This window comes from Epinephelus lanceolatus, chromosome 7 (assembly GCF_041903045.1).
Source record: "Epinephelus lanceolatus isolate andai-2023 chromosome 7, ASM4190304v1, whole genome shotgun sequence".
NCBI lineage: Eukaryota > Metazoa > Chordata > Actinopteri > Perciformes > Serranidae > Epinephelus > Epinephelus lanceolatus.
This window is the reverse complement of record NC_135740.1, coordinates 37,620,932-37,644,448: the sequence shown is the minus strand read 5'-3', so window position 1 is coordinate 37,644,448 and position 23,517 is coordinate 37,620,932. Positions and strand designations below refer to the sequence as shown.

Below are 23,517 nucleotides of genomic sequence, written 5' to 3'. Positions count from 1 at the left end.
TAGTGCACCTCAGTAAAACCACATTTAGTTTCACATTTTCCCTCATGCTTCCTTCCTCATTAAAGACAAATGTGCTTTTGTTGGATCCAAAGTGAAAGCTCACACCTGACACACAGCCACACTGAGCAACAGCTCCGAAGTAATGGAGTGTGTGAGGAGCTCCACAGAAATCTTACAAGGACCTGTACTTATAATGTTTTAGCTTTCAATATGTCAGCTTCAATATTTCTCCTTTTATTCTCTGCTGCGTGCTGCCTTGCAAAGTACATTTTAACAAAAGGCAAAGTGGTGGTGTTAATGCACTATAATTACACACGGAGGTGGATTGTGAGGCAGACTGCCATCTACCGGCTTAAAAGCAAACCCCTCACCACCACCTCACCTCCTCACCCCAGCTACCCTCACCCCTCCTACTTCAAACTCCCACTCAAGTAATATTCGAGGAGGATACAGTCCATGCACACACATTTTGGAGAAAGCAAAGCATGTGCACAATTTCAGCCGAGGGACAAAAACATCCCTCAGACTATTAGCAGCCTTTTCAACATTTATTGTGACAGTCATTCACTCATCACGAATCTACATCCAGCTATTCACTTGTTCTTTCTCTAAACCCACTCATTCCCCATTCAGGGTCACTGGGAGCTGTGTGATTGTTTCAGTAATTTGCCGTCTAAATGCTACCCCGACAATAACCAAACTGTGTTGCTGAAGTGAGCCGGCCTTGCAGTTTGTCACCCCACCAGTCTGAAATATCACAAGTGTCAGGTGCTTAGCATAAACCATCATGCAGCAGCTTCAGTTAATTACGTGCACACTAAATACTCTAAATGATAGCTCAAAGCATTTACAGGGATTGTTGTACAGCGATTTCACTAAAACTCTGACTTTACATGATTCGATTAAGTTCATTCCCAGAAGCATATGTGGAGGCCAGCTGTCAGAAATTAAGAATAGGGTAATAAAAATGACTTTTCTGGTGGTTATTTGTGTTTTTAAGAACTGCCCTGTGCTATTCTTTGTGTTTATTTTATGTTTTGTCATCAGGTTCACTCCCTGATCTCTCTGGAGCATGTGCAGAATTGAAGTGGTTGCTTTTTAATGTACCTGTTTTTAACAGATCTGTTGAAAACTGCATTCTCCTTCTTTGCAACTTGGACATGGAACAATCTTAAAAAAGATTTAAAATTGATTAATTTAAAGGCATCACAAATAATGTGGTGACGTGCTTGTGTTTGACTTGTTTTTTTTATTGTGGATTTTTGCATTATATGTTGTCTTTGTTGTTTTTAAATATGTTTGGATAGGCTGTTACCTCAGCCAGGTCTCCCTTGTGAAAGATTTTCAGTCTCAGTGGGACTTCCTGGTTGAAAAAAGGTTTAATAAATGAAAAAATATTTTTTAAAAAATACTTGAAGAAATCAGACTGAGGTAATTGATCACATGCCAGCATAATTTGAAAAACTGACTTAACACCACAACTTAAGTAGACCAATCAGGTTGGGATCACTTCAATGTGGCCATAATTGATTGAGACAACCAAGTTAGATGTTTGCTAATCTAGTTATAATGAAAATATTGATTATGTAACACCACAGAGAGGTAGAAGAAACAAACTGGGGGGAAATCACACACAGGTCTATTCAAGATGTGCACCTTTAAATATGTGCAATCCATTTAAAACAAGTCAACAATAAATACATGCTGATACAATTGTTGGATGCAGATTGCTGTCAACAATAAATAAGAAAACGATATTTCCAGAGTCCCACAACAAATACTTCGGTCTCAGTTCCTATTTCCCAGAGGGTGTACAATGTTTCTGGTAGTGAGGAAAGTGATATTTGTATGTCTCACATCGACATGGCTCTCGCTGTAATCCGTCGGAAGCAACGAGCCTCTCCAAGCAGGAAGCTTTTATATGGTAATGAAATCGATTGGACCGATGCGCGCACCAATCAGAAGCGTTTGATTTATGTTTAAGGGACTGTTGAGAGGAGTAGTCGCTTGGCAACCGCCTAATGAAATGTGCGAGCTGTGGCTATTAAAAATAGCGACCTCAGAACCTATTTGCTGCTTTTCAAAGAAAACAGTCTTGGTTCTTGTGATGACAGAAAAGGCGTGATGAGAAGTGAAAACTCTCCACTGTCTGCTGGAATAAAACGGTGTATAGGCGAAGTGATGGAGTTGGATGTGAGGCTTTAGAGTCGTGATTTAGGTTTTATTATCCCCGTGCGTTTTATCCAGGGGGCTGTCAATCATTTAGGGCCTTGGGTGTTAATTCAGCGCACACTATTAATCCTCAATATACGTTAAAGCGTCGCTCAGGCACTCCGTGCGTACATCTGTGTATGTGTGATGTCTTATAGGAGCCAACAATGGATGAACGCTGCTTCTTGAGCCGAGAAAAGACGTGACATCGGAACACACAGCAAAAAAAATGTCCATCTCAGCAAGTCTCGTTTATTTTCTCTAAACATGAAAGAAAAATCCAATCAGTGTGGCGAGACAGATTGGATCTATTTGTCTCAAGTGCCGGTTTTCTTTTTTCGTGGAATAAAGAAGATAGAAAGTCAGATCGGTAAATTGGTAGCATATAGAAATACCATTTGATTCAAGAAACAGGTTGATGAATCACTCCACTCGTCTCTCCGCTCACTTTTGTAAAAATCATTGGGTTTAAAAGGCTGTTGGATACAAAAAAGAAAAAGCAGGATCGATATATTTGCAGCGTTGCCTTGTTTGATCTCTGAATCTGAAGGAATGAAAATGGGATGGATGTGACTGACTGTTACTGTGGAAACCAACTTTCCCCCTGCCTACACGATGCTCGCTCACCAAGCTCAAAGCCTTGATATGTTTGCTGACAGAATATTAAAACATTTCATATGATTCCCATCTCTATAGATACATTTATCCAAACTGCACCTCACCAAAACGCACAATACAGGTATGAACATTTTATGGATAGCAAACACTTGCAAGAAAGATTCATTCATTTTAAAAAGAAAGGGGAAAATATTTTTGTCACTTACAGCAGTTGGTTACAGCAAAACTGTTCGCCACTTCCAGATTGTCAATGTGGGGCGTCAATCTGAATTCCGAGGTGCCAAACTGAACCATTCCTATCCGAAATGCGCTGTACTCTTGATCCGCACCCCTTGGAAAGAGTCCCCCTGAAACCGAGATACAAACATCAGCTAGACTTCCACAATGTTCTCTGGTAAGACACATTCTCCAAGCACATTTTCTCAGCATTTTACGCACAAATTCGCCCTTTTATCCAAGTGGTTTCTATCTTTGAACTAATGGATACCTACCAATCTGAACACTGGGCGAGCCTCCAAGCGCGCATCCCCATAAAACCAGCAGAACTGAAACGGATAAATTCACTATCTTTTCCATGTCCACAGTTTAGGTGTCCACATCCACCGGTGGAGTTTGATATTCCTCGATGTCTCCGGAGATGTTAGATCCGACACATATTGGACACCTTCAGCCTTTGGGGAGAAAATTTTAAAATCAGCAGCAAAGGAGCGTTTCTTTTTATGCAGGTGGCACGCTGTGAAAGGACACCAGCAGTGAAGGAATGGTCGCCTGCAATGTAGGTCTGCTGTCTCTTCTTCCGCTCCTCCTCGTCGCTCCCCTCCTGCCGGCAGCTGATACCTCCTCTAAACGCACAGGGACACTGCGCGTCTCCGCTCGGCGCGCAGGAGATCCTTTCAGCATCACACCCACAAGTGAGGAATGTTAATGAGAAAGCGGACAGAGACGGAAAGAGCCGAGCGGAAACTACTTAGTGACAAGAGCGCACACTACACCTCCAGCTACAATGGGAATTAAACCTCAAACTTTAATTAGTAGCATAAGGGCTTGAAAACCTGGAACATTGTTGATTTAATACATCCTGGGGATGATACTGACTTTATGAAGTGCAGGCAGAACATTTCAACCTTCCACATAGAGTCCCAGTTTTTCAACAGGTCAGTCTGATTTTATGGAAGTGGCTAACCCAACCAAACACCAAGAACCTCAAGTGGACTGACTTAACTTGTCATCTTCCTCTCCAAGATTAAATGAACCTTCCTTAACAGATTGTAGTCAGTGGCCCCCAGAAATGTTTCACATGGGAGGCCAGATAGGGCCACTGGAAATCTAGGAGTGGCACAACAAAACCAAAAGCTGAATTTCAGAAATACTACTATACTGATCCAGCTGAAAATTATGTCAATATGGAGACTTACACCTCATTTCCACTTACCTATGTGTACGGCGACGAGGCAACCGGAAGTCTTTGTATTCCTATGGGAATCTCCATGATATCCAATTTGCTTGCGAAACTCCTACTGCTCCGTAATATCTCAGTCCACAATTTGCTGCGAGTATGCTCAAAAAAATTTAACTTTTGTGGTTGATTTTGGGTTTGACAGTGTGCTAGCTTAGCTAACAGGCTGCTAACTGGCTAACAAGCTATTTTTCTTCAATTCAGTTGCCTGTGTTGATTGTCAAGTGAGTTGTTCGGTGTGAATCTGAGTAATGTTATTCTGCTAAACTATGGTTATACATAATATAAAGTCAGATTGTCATTATGACTCGTTCAGCCATTCATATGTCTTTTTATTTAAATATTTCATAAACCATGCCAAGTACATGCAGGTCCTGTTTCTGTCCCGGTAATGTTCCAATTAGCCTCTCCTGCATGGCTACAGGTAGTTTCTATCAGGTCTCTATCTATCTGTAAAGAAATAAACTTCCTTGCGTTGGACACTAGAGGCATCATCCATATATTTACAGATCTATGAACACCAGTCACATAGGTAAGTGGAAACAAGGGGTTGTAGGGTATTGTAAACTGATATTCTTTGGTTTCTTATTATACAGTTTCTAATTATCTGATGTGACCAATATCGGTACAGTTAACATTTTGAGTTAGTGTGTTATGTTACAGGTTATGCAATTTGTTGTTCTTCAGATACGCTGGTTGTCCTTTTCCTTCAAAAGACAAATATACTGCTTTAATTTGAAGGAGGTCATTGATTGTAAGGAACAAAATGTTTACTCTGAACAAGCCTTCTGAAGTTTAAGGGAAGATTCACAGGCATAGAACCCATTTTCATTCAAATATCTGAGGATGAGAGTTCAAGAGAGCCCTTTAAACAAGGTCATGCCACTAGCTCCCTTGACAAAATCTAGAAGTTTGATGCCCCCTTCCCAACAAACTATACCAACATGTTAGGCTACCAATGGATGCCTTAGGTTGCCTAGTTTTAGTGTTGGGCAGTAACGTGTCACTAGCAAAACATTACAATAACAATATTACTTTCCCCAGTAATGAGTAGTGTAACTAAATTTCAGATGTAATATTACAGTTACTCCAAAACCAAACAACTCGTAGCCTAGTACTTTGTTGTCAGTGTTGGGATGATAACAAAAGTAATACGAGTTGTTTGGTAGATACCGTGACCTTCTCTGCCTCAAAAAATGAGTGCTCCATCTCTTAAAGCCAGTAAATTCTGCCTCCACTTATTTTCTCCAAAGAGAGCCAGCAAATGTATGAAGGTTGCCATGGACCCCCTGCCCCCTCCCGCCCCCTCCTGGGGGAGCTACTAATTGTAGTCCCCTTAATCAATCATCAATAAACAGCAGAAAATAAACAGATTAATCATTTTCAACCAGCTTTGTACCATGATGATGTATGTGTAAATTAACTGTGGTAAACTTCCATCTATCTTACCATTGCCCATGCAGATTTTCTTTGGCTTTACGAAGTAAGTGCTCTGCTCTCGAGCTGTTGCTCTACTACGGATTGTATTTCCGCATTTTCGTATGCCCGCCATTTTAGACACAAAGAGTAAAAAAGCAAGTAGAGAGAGAATTCCGACACACCTCTCTTCCTCTCTCTCTCAACGACTAAACCATATAATAAGGCAGTGCTGATAAAACATAAACCAATATTCCGTTAGTGCATTAAATATTTCTCGCCTCAAACGTCTTCAGAAACACATTTAATGCATTGTTTGGCTGTAATATGTCAATTTGTGAACCGGAAGTGGGCGCCATTCTATTTCCTGTATTGTAAAAAGAAAGGCTAAAAAAACTGAGATGAAACGGTAAAACTAAGCATTCCTATTAAAATATGAACCAACATTCTGTTACTGTGTTGCCTATCTCAACTCCAATGTTTTCAGAAACATATTTTAGCTTACCGTTTAACTGTAAATCGAGATTGTTTGTTTCCAGTCCGCCGCCATATTATGTTCTGTAGATAAACGACCAATCTTAATACGTGGTGCAATGCATTCTGATAGTTGTAGGTTTCCTTCCTCTAGAGCAAAAACGAAAGCCGCAGTCCTTCTCCTCTGTTTTTATGAAAAGGCCTCCTTTTCAGCCGTGAAATATTTTAAATAATATGATATTTTTTAAAGAAACATCGTAGCACATCTTCCACTGTGTCTGTTAGTTTGTAACACTTGGGCTGCATCTACATCTACATCTTATTATTATTTTAAGCATCAATAAATCAGTGGTTCTTTTCTAAATTAATCGTCCTTCTGCTTTTAACCTTTGTGAATTTAATTATAAAATGTTTGTCTTTGTATTTCATATTTGTATTTTTAGATTTTTATGTGTGTGAATGAAATGGCTATGTGTGCTTCTGTTTACATGCTCACCTTGAATTTCCCCTTTAGGGAGGAATAAAGTACTTTGATTTTCATTCACGTGAAATTTAGCTTATAAAATGTCCAAAAATACTGGAAAGGAGGGCCCAAGGTTATGAATTCAAACTGCTTGATACACCTTGAACAGAATGGTAAAAGCTGTAAATGGAGGAAGTGGTACCAGAGATTCTGCACGTTTATCAAAATTTATTTTCTGTCCATCAACTAATTGATTTATAGTTTCAGCTGTGAAGTTCATAATGAGTGAGCAGGCTGATAAAGGTCGCTCAAGATCACTTCACCCTTGCAGGGATCAGATTTTTGACCCTTAAACTATCCTGTATGAAACAGTAGCAGCAGGAGTGTATCAGACACATAAAAACATGCCTCCTACATCTGTATCTGAAATTTTAAGATTGAAGATAAGTCCAAAAGGATCATTTCCATAGTAACAGTGAAGACTGACTTTAATCTTAATTCGTTTGTGACTCAATTTGTTGAATACCTTTTGGCCCTCCGTCTGGAACACGTAATCCTTTCTCCGTTAATAGTTTCTGAATGCACAATAGAATATTGATATTCCCAACCTTAAGAACTGTTTTGTTTAATTGACAAAATGTCAGACAGGCAGCAAAAATATATTAAATAGACGATCTGAATTGAGACCTTCAAATGTTTTTCGGTCACTTGAAAAACAAGTCTCCTCTAAACCTCGTTAAAGGCCAACATTTCATACTGAGAAAACTCATCAAGTGCATCAGCTGGAGGCCATCACTCATGCCCTGCAGGAATACCCATCAAATGAATCTCCTCTTTAACTTTGATCTAGCGCTTATTTCCCCCCTCTGCATACAAATCCAATGCAAATCTGCGGCTGGCTGTAACTGCCATTTTGAACAGGGTTAAATGGAGGAGAGGCTGCTGCCTCACAGCTAACAGGAAACAAATGGCATTCCTGTCCCCTTGTTTTATGATATGCATATCTCAGCCTGCACGGACAGATGTATATTAATCACTGGAGAGTGTGAGATAGCAGTATGAGAGCAAACTAATGAGGCGGGGAGAGAGTGGGAGCTCAGGGTGGTGGCAGTTAGAAGTAACAGTGTGTGTCAGATTTCAGCACCACGGACAGCACATCACATGTAACACACTGGCCTCTTTGCAAAGAGTCATTTAGCTTCATGAGTACACAAAGGGGAGGGAATTTAAAGGAACACTTAACATCGGTCCCATTTACTTGATGTTGGCCATGATTTTTTTGGATATAACACTATATGGTCAACAAGGTAAGCACTGAAATCAGGGAACACAGCAACATTCTACAATAAAATACAATCAGATCAGTTTCAAACAGTTTAATTTCATTATTTAAACTGTGTACTTGGAAAAACACCTGAATAAAAAGGAGCACCTGACTCCCAAATCGTTTCTTAGTAATGTTCAAGATGTTTCCACGGATAAAAAAGCATTTGATGTGGTTCTAATCATATGGATATCCTCAAAACAATTGACCCTTTGCTAAGTCCCGCCCCCAAACACAGGCTCGCCAATCATAACAGCATCGGGCGGCTCAGACACAGCTGTGCTCCATTGTTTCAGATTTCCTTCATTTTCAGCTGGTTTTGTGGATTTGGAGCTAAATGTTGTGCCTGGGGCACGTCGTGTATTAATGATACTCGTTACCTGGAGAGGTTGGAAAAAGATATACGTTTCTTCCCTGTTCCAAAACCAAAATCAAACCCTGAAAAGCGTAGGGTTAGCTAGCTAGCTACAGAAGATATAGCCTACTGAATATATACACATGCTGCTTTTTAATGATTATAACAGTGAAACAAAGGCCGACCCTGCTGTACAGGAACCAGTGAAGGGAAGCAGGGAAACTTTGTTGATATTCAACCAGCTGTGTGTCATCACAGTGTGTGCAGATGAACGTTGTTTGACCTCACAGGCGACGCCAAACACCGTTCATCTGCACACACTGCGATGCCACACAGCTGGTTCAATATCAGCAAAGTTTCCCTTTATATTCATTGTCTTGTGTGGCGATCAGCAGTGATGTGGTGGTTCACTTTTACACTGTGATCTGTAGCCTATAGTTTGGCTTTAGCTTCTAACTATCTTTGTCTTTTTAACCTGTTGTTGCTGCTGAGTCAGTTTGACATCCTGGATATATCCTTCAAACACAGACTGTAGACCCCTCTGTCTGCTTCTCTCTGGAATCACTTTACAAAAATATGATCATATTTCTTCAGGGAGTGCAGTTAGTTACAGTGTGGACTCCATGCTTACTCTGACAGCTTGTCGCACCATCACAAAGGGGCGGGGCTTAGCGAAAGGTCAATTCCTCCATTTAAAGCCCCCTGAAAGAAAAAGAAGAAACGAGGAAGAAGATATACTTTATTGATCCCCAAGGGGAAATCCAATTTTTTCACTCTGTTGTCATATACACACACATGCACAAACAGGATCTATACATGTATCAAATGGAGAGATGTCAGAATGAGGGGGCTGCTCATGGACAGGTGCCCCAAGCAGTTGGGGGTTCAGTGCCTTGCACAAGGGCACCTCTGCGGTGCACAGGAGGTGAACTGGCACCTCTCCAGCTACCAGTCCATGCTCCATACTTGGCCCATACAGGGACTTGCACCTACAACCCTCCAGTTCACAAAATAAGTCCCTGTGGACTGAGCTACTGTCGCCACTAAAGAAAAAAGCAACAAAGAAAAGCAAGAGGACAGATACACAGAATTCTGCTTATCTTTAGTATGTTTTTGTTGGACTCTTTGACTTGTAGTAAGAGGCTAAATGAGAAATTTTGAAACCCTGATATCTATTTTAATTTATCATATGTTTATTTATGGAAACTTTACTTTTCATGTTGCGATGTGTGCTTGCCTGTGGGCATATTTAACATTTTTGCATGTTCATTTGAACTGCTTTACACTGACTAAAACACTCTCAAAGTTACATTTGCAATTAGTTGGAATTCATTAAAAGAAAGTGTGCTAACTGCTCACTGACTCTATTTTCCCTGTAATTAGTCCAAATTTAGAGGTTTTTCCAGGAAGCATCTGGGAAATCAGTACGAAATTATTGAGAAATTACAGACATGTAAAACTGGGGTTTGTTTAAAACCTGCCTGATTCGTCTAACTGCTTGTATTTCTTATGCTGTCATGGTTTGTATAAGTGATGTTGTCATGTTCCAGAGGTGCTGACTAGAGTGACATGACTTGGACTCAAGTAGGACTCAAATCACAAACTTGATAACTTTAGACTTGAGTTCATGTAGACCGTGGCTATAAGCTTGCCATTGGGTGCTGATTTAGGCCGGCATTCTTCTTCTTCCTCTGATAATGGCAAGTTTTGACAAAGATTTGGAACGAATGAAACGACTTGTGAACCCACCTCAGAAAAGCCCAGCCTCCGTCTCACAGGACTCTGATGCTTGATGTTGATCTGTTTTCTGTCACGGACAGTTGGAGCTGATTTACCACTTCTTTAAACACCAAATCTGTTTCACTTCACACAAGCCTCTGTGATATCATCATAATAATGTTCTGCAAGGGTCACATGCAGCCAGCAAATTGTCTGGAGTTTCAACAGGTCCAGTGAGCTTCTCCAGAGCTAGGCTTGTAGGCTTTGTGTCTGGGGTACCTATAATCAAATTCTGTTTGTCTTTTTTAATACTAAAAGTTGGAACACAGTGACGTACATCTGTTACTGTTTTTGTGGTGTTTTCTTTTGCAAAGCCATTCTAATATGTTCAGCTCCTACCGTGTGCAAGAGCACCGTCATTGCATCCTAGGCTTAGCACTGCCCAGGACGATTGTGATTGGTCCACAGAACCACAAACAAGCCACAGCATTTTTGTCCCTGATAGCAGGATGATTATCAGTGATTTCATACCTTTTTCTGGCAATGACATGTACAGCACTGTGGAGACAAGTCTGGCTATGCAAGACTAGACTCAATTTGCCAAAATCAAACAAGATCCACAATTCAGCTCGGACTCTAACACCAGTGACTCGTGACTTCACTTGGACTTGAGCCTTTTGACTTGAAAGTTAGAGAAAGAGAAAGTTTCCCAAAATGAGACGAGTTAAACAAGACAGGAAAAGGACAGAAATATACAAAATTAATTAGATTGTGGTTAACAGTGCTACATGCTATGAAAGAGCAAAGTCAGCACTCCTTTTTTATCCTCAAGTTCAGTTGCATTTGTTTCAACAACTAAATACTTTTTTTAATAGCATTCATGACTTTTGTAAATTAATAGATGCAAGCACAGGTGTTTGTTACCTGCAAGGCAGTTCTGCCTGTTGCACCTCTACAGGTGCCAGCAGGCTAGCTGCAGGGTTGCCAGCTGGGAGCCGCCCTTCACAGATGTTTCGCCCCTTGAATCCCAGAACATCTCTAGGTGGTAGGGCACTGCACTGCCATTTTGGGTCTCTTCTACTGAGCCACAGCCAGCAGCTCCCTTTCTCTGCCTCCTTGGCCAGTTCCCAGGGTGCCTTCTTTTGCTTGGACCCGGTGACTCAGAGGGTTTTTAGCAGCTGTTGGGTGGATTTTCCGACAAAGCCTCTGCATCTGACTGCCACAGGGTAGGTGCATGCATTCCATCCTGCTTATATATAACATGGTATTAATTAATTAATTAATTAATTAATTTATTTATTTATTTGGATCCCCATTAGTTACTACCTAGGTAGCAACTACTCTTCCTGGGGTCCACACAACCAAAAATTCATCATCATTAGAATTACATCATTAAAATCTGATGTTTCTGATGTTTAAAGGGCATTACATTTTGCTTAGAGCACAGTATGACTAGTTTAGGACTTGAAACTCAAAGTTTAGGACTGTCTTGACTTGGGACTTGAATTGGGTCTCAAGTGTGAAGACTTGAGACTTACCTGAGACTTGCAAACTATGACTTAGTCCTTCCTTTGTTATGTTATCAGATATCAACAATGACATTAATGGGTACAATATTTCTATTAGCAATAGGAACAACGGCCAAAACTATGGAAATCCGAGTCAGGTTGTTTGAAAACCAGAATTTCCCTTGACTAGCTCGGTGCAAGTGCCAAACTCTACTTGTTGCACTCCACATGACTTGGACACCCAAACCTTTGCTTTCTGGTGTTCTTCTCAATGTAAATCCCTCTCATGGCATGCTCAGCTGCTTGTGTTTCACACTCTCACACATGTCATCTGTTTGACCTTGTCTGGAGATTCTGTCATGCATGGATTCATTCTGCTGCTGCTGGATTGAAATGTAATTTCAGTTTGATTATCTTACAGCACATTCCGCAATGTACTGAATTTGCAGCCTGAGAGATAATTTAACTGTCGCAAAGCTGAAGAGCGTTGTAATGAGTTTTTAGGAGTGAAATGAGAGATACTCATAATCAAATCATGAACCCGCTGGCTGTGTGAGAATGTTTACCTTTCAGTCATTTTACACGAATAAACCACAAAAGTGAGATGGAAATTTTTACGCTTGTTAATGAAAACATTTGGTCTTCCCGGAGAATTCAGCACTTCATAGCTGCTCAAACCAAGTCAGTGACCTTTAGAGAAATGTTTAACCACTCAGGTTTGTATGTCCCAGAAATCCTGAGCAACTGCCTCCTAGAAAGCATTTACATTTCTGGCATATAGTCGGTGCTCTTATCTGGAGAGACTGACAATGGGTTGCATTTTAGTGTCTCACTGGAGGGCTGTGCAACGAGACACTTAGTTTGTGTTGGACAAACACTGGCTGTTGTCGTGGAGATCTGACACATGACCTTTTGGTAACAGGATTTAATGATTTTAATGATTCCCTTGGCCCCCTCAGCTGCACTACACAGAAACAATTGATAAATGTTTCTGCAAGTGTTCTCTGGAAGTCCATTAGGATCCTCAAAGGAAGCATGTTTACTAAATTACTTATCTCTCCTTCTTTGATTCCACATTTCGGAATTAGGTTTAGACTAACCTTCACAGATGAGGTTGTAGAGAGTCTTAAGAGATTTGCTCTTATTAAAAGAAAATCAAATGATTAAATGGGACTCAATCCATTTGGATTCAAAACAAAATAGCTGGCCAAACAACCCAATTGGCAAAAACAGTATTGGCATTGTATGTTTCTACACTCCATGTATACATTACCTTTGTACGTTACTATGTAGCAAATTGTGTTTTTACAACACTGTGGTTGATGTGTGGTCATGTTTAGGCCTAAAACCACTTGATTATGGTAGGAAAAGACCATGTTTTAGCTTAAAATACCAGGGTTAGGGGGCACAATTCGGACAGGAAATGCAGCAGTGGTTTTTCATGGTACTATCCAGGCAGAAGTGGCAGAATTGGCAGATATGTCCAAGTCAAAACAACCACTCTTTGTGGCACTATACCAGCAGGAAATGTAGCAATGCCTCAGTGAAAAACAACCCCTTCTCGCGGCATTATCCTGGCAGGAAATGAAGCGATGTCTCTGTGAAAAAATACCCCTTCTTGCAACATTATTCAGCAATGTCTTGGTTAAACTCAACAGCTTTTTGTGGCACTATCCTGGCAGGAAATGCGGTAATGTCTCGGTTAAAAACAACCACTTTCCATGGTACTAACCAAGCACAAACGGCAGCAAAGTCCAGGTTAAAAACAACCACTTTTGCAGCACTATACTGACAGAAAACGCAGCAATGACTCAATAGAAATCAACCACTTTTCAAGGCACTATCCTGGCAGGAAAAGGAGCAATACCTCGGTGAAAAACAACCCCTTCTTGCGGCACTATCCCAGCAGGAACGGCAGTCATGTCACAGTTGAAAGCAAGTGCTTTTTGTGGCACAATTCCAGCAGGAAGCGCAGGAATGCCTCACTGAAAAACAACTCCTTCTTGCGGCATTATCCTGGCAGAAATGAAGCGATGTCTCTGTGGAAAAAATACCCCATCTTGCAACATTATTCCCGCAGGAAATACTGCAATGTCTTGGTTAAATAGAACTGTTTTTTATGGCAGTCTCCTGACAGGAAATGCAGTGATGTCTCAATTAAAAACAACCGCTTTTCATGGCATTATTTTGACAGGAAATGCAGCAATGACTTGATAAAAATCAACCATGTTTCACTGCGCTATCCTCGCTGTAAACACAACAATATCTTGGTGGAAATCAATCCCTTGTCGTGGCACTATCGTGGCAGGAAACACAATGATATCTCTGTAAAAAACAACTACTTTTTATGGCATTATCCAAACAGGAATGAAAGCAGTTCCAAAGTAAAATAAGCAACCGCGTTTTGTGGCACTATCCCGACAGGAAACACAGTGATGGGTTGCTAAAAAAAAAAAATTGTTTTGTTGATTGTTGGTCTTGAACAGTGGTCTGCAGCTTGGCAGGCATCTTACCTGAGTCATGTCACTACTACCACCTTCACCCTCTGATGACAAAGTCAGCTCACACACTATGTTATTTTACAAATGCTGATATGATAGGTATGAAGTGTGTTAAAGTAACATGTTTGTGGTTTTTAGAAACATGCAATACCAGCATTTTCTTCTGGCGACTGAGCTGGGTCGAGACAACTGTCTTATTGGTCAGAAATTATAAAGAATATATATCTGTATCATCAATTCTCTTTACTCTCTTCTTTATTGTCAGCACGTTCCACAAGGCTGGAGGCTGTCCTAGCACACACTGAGCAGGAAGCAGGGTCGTACTGCATTTCAGACACGTCTGTACTTATACACTGTGCTAACACAGATATACGGACACTCACGTCCATAAATATGAGAGTTGCCCATCCACCTTAACTGCAAGTCCAAGGAGAAAACCTGGGCTTAAAATTATGGGGTGACAGTGTTAGCCAATGAGCCACTGTGCTGCCCTCCAGGCTGTATGGAAAAATTATTTTTGATGTACTTTGTGTAGGGTAGGATAAAAAGAATGATACCTCTAAACTGAAAAATAAGTGTATATAGAGGAGCATGTTATGGCTCTATTACATACTATGTCAATTCATGTGTGTAAAAAAAAGTATTTAATGATGTTCAAACATTTGTAGCTAATTCTAGGAATTGCAACTTAAAGTTACGACTCAAATTTTGGAGAAACAAATGCAGCACGAACACTGTTTTCGTGACTCTCTTCATTGTGTCAATGGATCAGGAATTTGACACCAGCAGCACCTTTTGATTTACAGCTGCTGCTGATGTGACAGTGACTCAGAGTAAAGTAAAGAGCTGATGTGAATACATAACAAGGCCTTTTGGACACACAGAAGTTGCTAAGCCAAGCATTTACTGCCATTAGAAGAGTTCGGGGGGAGTTAAACCTGCGGGGATCGCTCCCAAGGTCAGAGAGAGTGCTGAGACTGGACACTTTGACTGCATCAGCTTACGTCAATAGCATTCAGTCCGTACCAATGTTGCACCCAGCTCCTTTTATCACCTGACCTCCAGAACACTGTTTCAGCCTTGGATTAGATGAGAGCCTCAAAACTCATAATACAAAACCCATTCAATCCTTATAAAAGTAATATCAAAGTATTATCGGATACAGGATGTTGTTGAGAGGAAACATTTTTATTCCGGTGACAAAAATGAACATGTCATTTTAAAACTGAGCCTTGCACTGAAAGATGGGGTTTAGTTATGAGTCATATTTACTCACAAAATCATTGTTTATCACTGAAAAATCAGCCAGCAGAATGTTTGAGCTCAAACTGGGCTCTTAGGTTTGAAAGCATGCGACTGGGCAAATGAGAAGTGTTGTGCTGATATTCGCTCATCATCAAGCGTAATAGTTTCCATCTGCCTGCATTGTGTATTTCATCTCCTGCATCTATTTTGTGTCCCTCTACTAATGATGCATCCTCCTGAATGCCTTGCTGCTTGATGGTTTTTGTGTTTCCAGCTGAGCGATTGTTGTTTTATTACCGCACGGTCAAAATATCTACTTCAAAATATGAAAAGATGCATAAAAAATAATAAGTAGTTTCCAATTCTCTAAAATGTAATTACAATTAAAGAGAGGTCCCTCGGTCATTCCCTCCACTATCAGTCCTCTCAGACTTGGTGTTATTTCACCTCCACCGCCACCCCATCTCCCTTCACTCTATCTTTTCTCTGGTTTGGGCAGAACTAACTGTAATGATGGGACCCACAGTCACGGCTGTTTGACAGATTGGTTGAGTCTGGCTGGAAGCGAGCTCCTCATCACCTTGACCTCTGACAGGAAATAGTATCCTCCACACTTTGTAGACTTCCACATTTCAAGCTCTGCCAAAAGTCTGCCACCAAATAGCCACCGTGCCTCGCAGGGGAACGGGGAAATTGTGGCTCACCTGAAATCCACTGTGGCATTCAGAAAAATAGCCTATTATCTCTCAGGTTTCTTATGGAACCGTGAAAACTCCCCCATGACACTGTACACACATGACAGAGAGTAAACAAAAACAACTAACAGAGACACTCATACACAGAGTGAGGACGTCACTTATTGTAGGTAATGGTGGTAGGTTCATCCATAGATACAGAAACGTTCTGTAGATGCCGCTGGCTGCTGGATCCTACGTCATCGTCATCCCATATTGGAGAAGGCAAGACTTGTCTAACAAGTAAACAGGGGACTTGTAGTTTTTCTGGATAAAAAACACTATAGCATTTATATTTTTTAACAGATTTCAATGAGTCATTTCTATAGTCATGGGTTTATGATCTATGTAGGGGGACAAAATGTGCCTCAAATTAATTAGAATCTCGATATTTAGGCTATAATCACAGCTGGACACTCAATAGCGGAGTGTGTGTGTTGGGCTTTCATGAACTGAATAGAGGACTCTAAGATCACGTTTTCTGTCGGCCGATATGGAAGTTAGTGGGGAACTGCCCATTGGTTCGACAGCCCATTGTTCCGACCATATTAAACTCATTGTTTTCGAAGTCCGTTCCGAAATCATCATGATGCCCTGTGGTTAAGGTCTGGTTAGGTTTAGGCACAAAAACCACTTGGTTAGGGTCAGGAAAAGATCATGGTGTGGGTTAAAATGAAAAAGAAAGTGACAAACACATAAGCCGGTTGCGGTGCACCATATGCCCGCCGCGAGCCGTTCAGCACCGCGGACAGTCGGACTAATGGGATGTCGAACCAATGGGCTGTTGAACCAATGACATGGACCCAGTTAGTGTTGCCCTTGTTCCCTTGGCAAAAAACAAACAAACTAGAGAATATTTTCATTGGATTTTTAATTATTGCAGAAAAGAAGCTCTGTGGCAAACAAAAGTTTGTGATAGTTACACACTTACTTCAGCAAAATACTCTATAATCTATAATCTTATAATAAAAAATTAACACCACTTTGGCAATTGCATTTAGGTATGAAAAAAATCCTAAAAGTAAAAAGCTAACATTAGGCTATAAATGAACTACACCACGATCACATTACTCAAGCCTGGTATATACTGTATGACTTTGGGCTGTCCTGGACGAAAGATATAAAAGAAAACGTAAAAGAAATGTGCCGATATCTTTGGTCGTGGCTCTAAAACGGCGGTCCTATGTCACACAGTGAGAGAGGTTCAAAGATGGCCGCGGTCTTGCAATCAAAGACAGCCTGGGATAAAATTCTGACAGTGTCAGAAATTTGGGATGACCGACTCACAGTGTGACTGCTGTATGATCTACGTCTACAAAACGCGCTAAAAGCAAACAGGAAGAGGAAAAACCTTGTGGAGTTGTGGCAGCGGAAGCACAGAGCTTTATCTTGAAGTGGCGCCCCCTGCTGTAGAGTGAGTAAATAACGGACAGCTGCTTGACAGCGACAGCAAACTAGCTCAACGACATGGGCAAATGCAAGTATGACGCTGAACAAATTAAACTGTGATGACCTTAAACTAATGACGAGGGAGAAATCTGGGGTCTCATTAATAAACACTGCGCACAAAACGTGGCCTGAAAGAGGCGTACACCACTTCCCACACAAAAAGTTGTGATCTATAAACAAAGAAATTTTGACACTTGATGCTTATGGACATTTTAGAGACGGGAAATTGGCAATGCAGACAGTGAGGTGGAAGCCTGATTGTAGAGATTGTCGAATATTTTTGGCGCACGCCATTTTTGGCTTTTGTCCATACATACTTTTTTAGTATGGTTCCTACGCATTGTTTTATAAATGAGACCCCTGGACCCCGAGGCTGGACCAGTAGGGAACTACTAGATTTAACTATATTACATGAGAACGTCTTCACAAGTATTAGCCAAACAAAATATGCCAAATTAATGCTTGATAAACACGAGTTTTATTTACAATTCCTTTAGACGACTCATAATTTTCCATATCAGTAATTCAGTTCACGTAACGTGTGTTTTGAGCGTTGAGCAGCGATTATAGCTCAAATGTCAAAAGACAAAACTTTTTTTCCAACTATACATAGATCATAAACCTTTGAATATAAAAAAAATGACTCACTGAAATTGGTTGAGAAATATAAACATTATAGTGCTTTTTATCCAGAGGAAAAACATAGCTCCCCCAGTTACTTGCATTTGCTACAGGTAAGTCTTGCTCTCTCCAATATGGCGGCGATGCTGAGGTATCGCTGCAACAAGCTGACACCATCAGTGCAGCGTCAGTGTATACACGGGGGTTAATCACGTTAACGACTAGACTATTAAAATAAGCCCTGGATTCTATGATAAAATATGATTTTACAACCCTGAAGACATCACTTTAGACGGAGGTAAGAATTCTATTTCTTTTGGACAGAAATTCTGTATCAATGAATTTTGGGGGGCTAGGATAAAGTTGCAAAAGCACAACACTGACGTGTGAAAGCTTTTATTCACAGTAAATGAGCTTCCAATAAGCCTCGTGGCCTCTCCTCCCCCACTGTTCCTCCACTAATCATCGCCTGACTGTCATGGTGGTTTTCTTGGCGGCCTGGGTGGCAGGCTGGGGAGAGGTCATGTTGGATTAGAGAGCACCCTGTGTGATATAGGTTACTGCACTGTGCTGCTAGCAGGATGCTGGGGTGCGGGGGTGGAGCGTGCACAAACACACACATATAAACACACAAAGAGACACATGAGTCACACCAGTCACACCAGTGATAAAGACTGTAGTTGATATATCTACTGTACTGGTGTCGTGGATTCAATTGTTACACCACTGAGTTTCCTTGCAGCACTGTTGGTCTGTTAGCTGCTGCATGTTGTAATGTTTTTAACAGCCTTGGCTAATAACCAGATTTTAAGAAAAAGCAGCTGCTAAGATGCTAAACATCGCTTCAGCTCTTCTAAAGCTTTTTGACTTTAATAATTTAAAGTAGTTTCACCACTGAAAATATCATATAATCATGATTTATGTGCCAAACTGAAAACCTTCCAGTGTAGACAGCTGTATTTTACATGATGTGAAAATCAGCCTCCTTTTTCAGGGAGTGCCATTATCATACTTTATCCACAACCTGGCACTACGTCTGTTTTATCCTCCCAGGAGAGCATTTTATCTCCTTATTACATTCAAACAAATATAGATGTGGCCATTGGAGGGCACTGCAATGCAGAATCTCTCTCATTTGAGATTCAGTCAGAGCCACAATGAGTCTATAGATGAGTCAAAATTTAACACAAACAGATGCGTTTTTCATTAATCTGTGAAAACATGTGCGTGTCTGGATGATTCATGTCTCATCTGTGATTTTAGAGGCTTTTTTTTCCACTTGAGTCTCGCTGCAGTCTGACTCCCGTTCTGTGTCTCAGGCAGGTTTTTTGTAGTGACAGACAAAAATCCTTTCCCATGTCTGTAACCATGGCAGCCAGAGAGAGCGAGAGAGAGAGAGAAAATCTTGTTTTCTGATTTTGTGCTACCGAAAAAAGAAAAAAAAAAAAAAAATCCCAGCTATGACAATTTTGTTCCTTTACATGAGCATCGCTGGTCTAATTTGCCTCAGACTTCATTAATACGACCCTGTTGTCATGACATAAGGTCAGCATCTATCTTGCTTCATTAAGCCGGAGACAGATTTCATATGAGAAGTCTCGCAATGATAGTCGGGGTCATTTTCCAAGCAGGTTTACATGAATAATAGATGGCTGTTTTGGCTGGTGATGGTTGATTAGGAGAGGTCAAGCCTTGGTGGGAGAACAGCTGTGTTGTTGTGTGATGTGCAGGATGCATGTCGGCAGAGTGAAGGGGACATGTGGACTTTTTCAAGTCCCTCTAGGATTAGAAATACAGATTCATGTGACAGAAGTGCAGGGTTGAGTCTGAAAAGGTTCAGTGTGTAGGATAACAGATGTTCTGTTTTCAGTACCTTAGAATGAGCCGTTTATATCTACATAGAAAGCAGGTCTTCATCCAAGGAGATCACCATGATGCACTACCATGTTTTTACAGTAGCCCAGAACAGACACTGGACCTCCTGAACATCTGGATCTTAAGTCAGAGAAGTAAGGTGAGCACACATTAGCAGGTGCTGGGCTAGCAGCCTGTCTACAACGCTCCAAACAGTGTCGGAGAAACATTAATTTGTAACATTACACTGCTTTATTCACTGTTTTAAGCTGTTTTCGAGACCTCTGCGGATATTTCAGCTCCTGGTAAAAACCTCCTAAATGTTGAACACTGAAGGAATTATAACGGGGAGAAGTTTCAGCTGGTTGCTATCTGCAATCCTGTCTGCTAGATGCCACTAAATCCTACTAAATCTTAGGGTGCCTTCAAACTGAAGTTGTCTCCTTTGGTCTGAATCAGGGACACTTGCAAGATAAATGTGACACTTTCTAATGTCACAATGGAGGGACGACTACGCAGGTTGATTTTAGCGTTGCTCATCGTGGACTATATTGCTGTCATTGTTCATTTTAGTCAAACCATACAGTTTGAAAATGAGGCGCGGCTCCAACTAGAAAACAATGTTTTGATGCATTGGATGTGCTGAATGTGCATATTAAGGCAGTACAGGAGGAGGTGCACATTAATAATCCTCCAGGACTGTAACATGCTCATGTTTAACCCAAACAATGTGTCATGTGACTGCAGTTGGTTCAGATCCAGGTTGGAACACGTTCTCACCACAAACAAACCGCACTAGAGTTCGTTTGTAACCGGACTGAGACCAAGAAGGTCTTGGTCTGGTTGTTTTGGTGCACACTGGAGTGTGATTGCTGTGTTCACACCTGCCCAAATAAACTGCGCTTAGGAAGCAAATGAATTTGAGTTTGATTGAACCGAACCAAATGGCAGATGAGAGAGCACCCTTACACAAACTGCTTTTTCACTAATTACAGTCACCAAAAAACATAACAAACATTGTTTCAGAATTCAAATCTGTGTGTTCGTCTTTAATCACACTCAAGTGGTGAAAAGTGATTTGATCTTTTATTTAATCTTTGCTTGTAAATTTCACAAATACATGGTCACGGCTCACGTGTGACCCATTTACACACGCTACAGGTGGGTGATGTCAAACATTACATTAGTTGGAAAAGTGGCAGTGTCATGTTACCATCTGACAGGAACAGGAGTGTTTCACATATCCACTTATCTTCTCAAGAGCAAATCATAAGAATAATTAAATTCAATGATAAATACTTTGTATATATCTCTATATTTAGATTTTATCTTCATATACATGCAATTTTTTTAACATGCAATGTAATTACAATGTTACACTTTGCCTTGAAGCTGAAATAAAATGCCTTATTAACTATTAACTCATTAAACTTGCGGGCAGAGCGAAAAATTAAATATCTATTTACAAATGCTCTTTAATATATCTGTGCACCTTCTGCTCGGTTGTTAAGCAATTAATCTTTGTGGATTTCACAGCAGTTATCAATCCTGTATTACCCTCTCCAGTACCATTATCAATAAATTAGGTTTTTCAGTACAAGATGCTATATATCAATTTTAGGTAAAGAAAGTTTAAGTTATAATCATTGTTTAATACACAAATGATGATAAGTCTAGTTTGGTATTTAAATATAAATGTAATAATACATAGAAGTTTTTATTTTCTCAGCAATTATTTTGTCAGGATAAGAATCACATTTCTCCATGAGTGCGCTTACATGCATTCATAAGCATCCTAGTTATGTTCGGGTTGTAAACATTGTACCTGGTTTCAGAAACCTGGATCTGCTAGCTGGAGAACTGCGATAGAAACCAGGATACTTTGGCACGTAAACACCTGATCTTGATTCTGAATCTTTGTTAGTACAGAAAAATAGTGGGTGAGATGATGAGAAATCAGGACACAGGACCCTGGATACTGTTATGATCATGTATACAGGGATATGAATAACCAGGTTTTTCATGTTCGGCTTAAACGTCATATCCTGCATCTGAAAACAGGTTAAGACTCAAAACCAGGATACTAGTGTGCATGTAAACGCACTCACTGACTTTGGAATTGAACTTTTTGAATGTAGTCGATTAAGAACTCATTGGGGTGAAGTGGGGGAGGTTGACAATACGACACCATTTCGAAATAATCACAAGTATACGGACCAGTAAACCACATTGAAGAAGAGGAAGGAGAAAGGGAAGAGGGCTCGGGCGTACAGGTCGACTCTTTTGGCAGCAGAGGGGATGACTGGTTTCGGGGGAGGAGGTTTCTTGTTGTTTTTGGCCTGTGATTTGCCGTGAGCGCTGCCGATATCGATGGGCTTCCCGTAGCAGTCAAAGTTTGACAGCTCAAAGTCTCGAGGGAGCGAGCCCACGATGCTGAAATCGTTGGTCCGCAGGTCTGACTTAGAGGTGCACACCTTCTTGCAGCGCGTCTCCGCCACCTGGGTACAAGAGAACAACATGAGAGGAAACAGGATTGATTATTGAGCTCTGAAGCATTTCATCTGAAACCTATCAACTATACATAGTCGGCAGGCAGCCCCTGAGGCAGTGTAACCAGACCAAAGTAGGTTAAAACTGACCAACTGAGCAGTAGACTGAGATTACTGTGGACAGAGACATGCACTCTGACCACTGGTACAAAGACAATCCAATCTTGCAGAATAGAATACAGTGATTCTTAACTTTATTTCTTAACTGTTGCTCCAGTTAAAACTCCTTTGTTTGTACGCTGGCATCTAGTACTGTGTAGGACTACAGTAATAATCAAATGAAACCAAATCCAGAAGTGCTGATCATCACACCCACATTCACATCTGCAGTCACACCCCACATGTCCTCATTATTCACCCAGTATATACATCAGCCCCCTCTTCACCTGCCTGCTCTGTTTGTTGCTGTTGCCTTCGCTGATTTACTGTTACCAACCGTTGCTCCAAAACGTGATGCCTAAATGTCACCTGAACTTTATCTGACTTCTGCTTTTAATGCTGTCGTAACACCATAAAGACTTAATTAGGCCCTGATCACACAATAAGAATTTAAGCAGCTGGAGGTGCCTTTATGTAATTGTTTTTAATGAGAATCAAGCTTTTTGCTCACGTTTTTTGCGTTACGACACGCCTCCTGTTTCTGCACTCTAGGCGTCTGACGTGTTTGCCGGAGCACTCTGAACTTCTCAAGATGAAAAAACGCCCAACATTGTCTCTTTTTCGTCATCTTTTTTCCCATTGTCCAGTCTGATGATTTGAGAGGCGGGCCTTCTGTGGTGGTCACGACAACAAGTTTATAGTTGGTAAACAATGGAGGAGAAACTGGTGGTAGCAGTTGCTGGATACCCTGAGCTATACGGCCAGATGATAGACAGCAGGTTGTCAAACTGCCCCCGAGTCATCCTAAAATATGCCTAGAAACGGCCATCATCGAGGAGAAGCTCCTGGACCAACTGGTGGTACTCCCCATGTTCCACCCTCTTTTTTAGGGTGTCATGTACCCACACAGATCTCTGTTTC

At 40.9% G+C, this 23,517-nt stretch overlaps 2 protein-coding genes across 7 annotated transcripts in view; both read right to left on the bottom strand.

The window, feature by feature from the left end:
- gria2b (glutamate receptor, ionotropic, AMPA 2b) overlaps positions 1–3,700 on the bottom strand; it is an 83,654-nt gene extending 79,954 nt beyond the window's left edge. For all 6 annotated transcript variants that reach the window (XR_013491842.1, XM_033632633.2, XM_033632634.2 and 3 more), the window contains exons 1-2: positions 3,321–3,700; positions 3,036–3,176 (exon numbers count right to left, since the gene is read on the bottom strand). Coding sequence is in view for 5 of the 6 variants with exons in the window: in XM_033632633.2 (XP_033488524.1) it covers positions 3,036–3,176; positions 3,321–3,405 (226 nt within the window). In the remaining variant the exon portion in view is untranslated. The remainder of the gene's footprint in view (positions 1–3,035; positions 3,177–3,320) is intronic.
- A 17,315-nt stretch (positions 3,701–21,015) lies between these two features.
- glrbb (glycine receptor, beta b) overlaps positions 21,016–23,517 on the bottom strand; it is a 46,514-nt gene continuing 44,012 nt past the window's right edge. Inside the window, exon 10 of the mRNA XM_033633691.2 lies at positions 21,016–22,446. Within this exon, the coding sequence (XP_033489582.1) occupies positions 22,150–22,446 (297 nt within the window). The 3' untranslated portion in view covers positions 21,016–22,149. The remainder of the gene's footprint in view (positions 22,447–23,517) is intronic.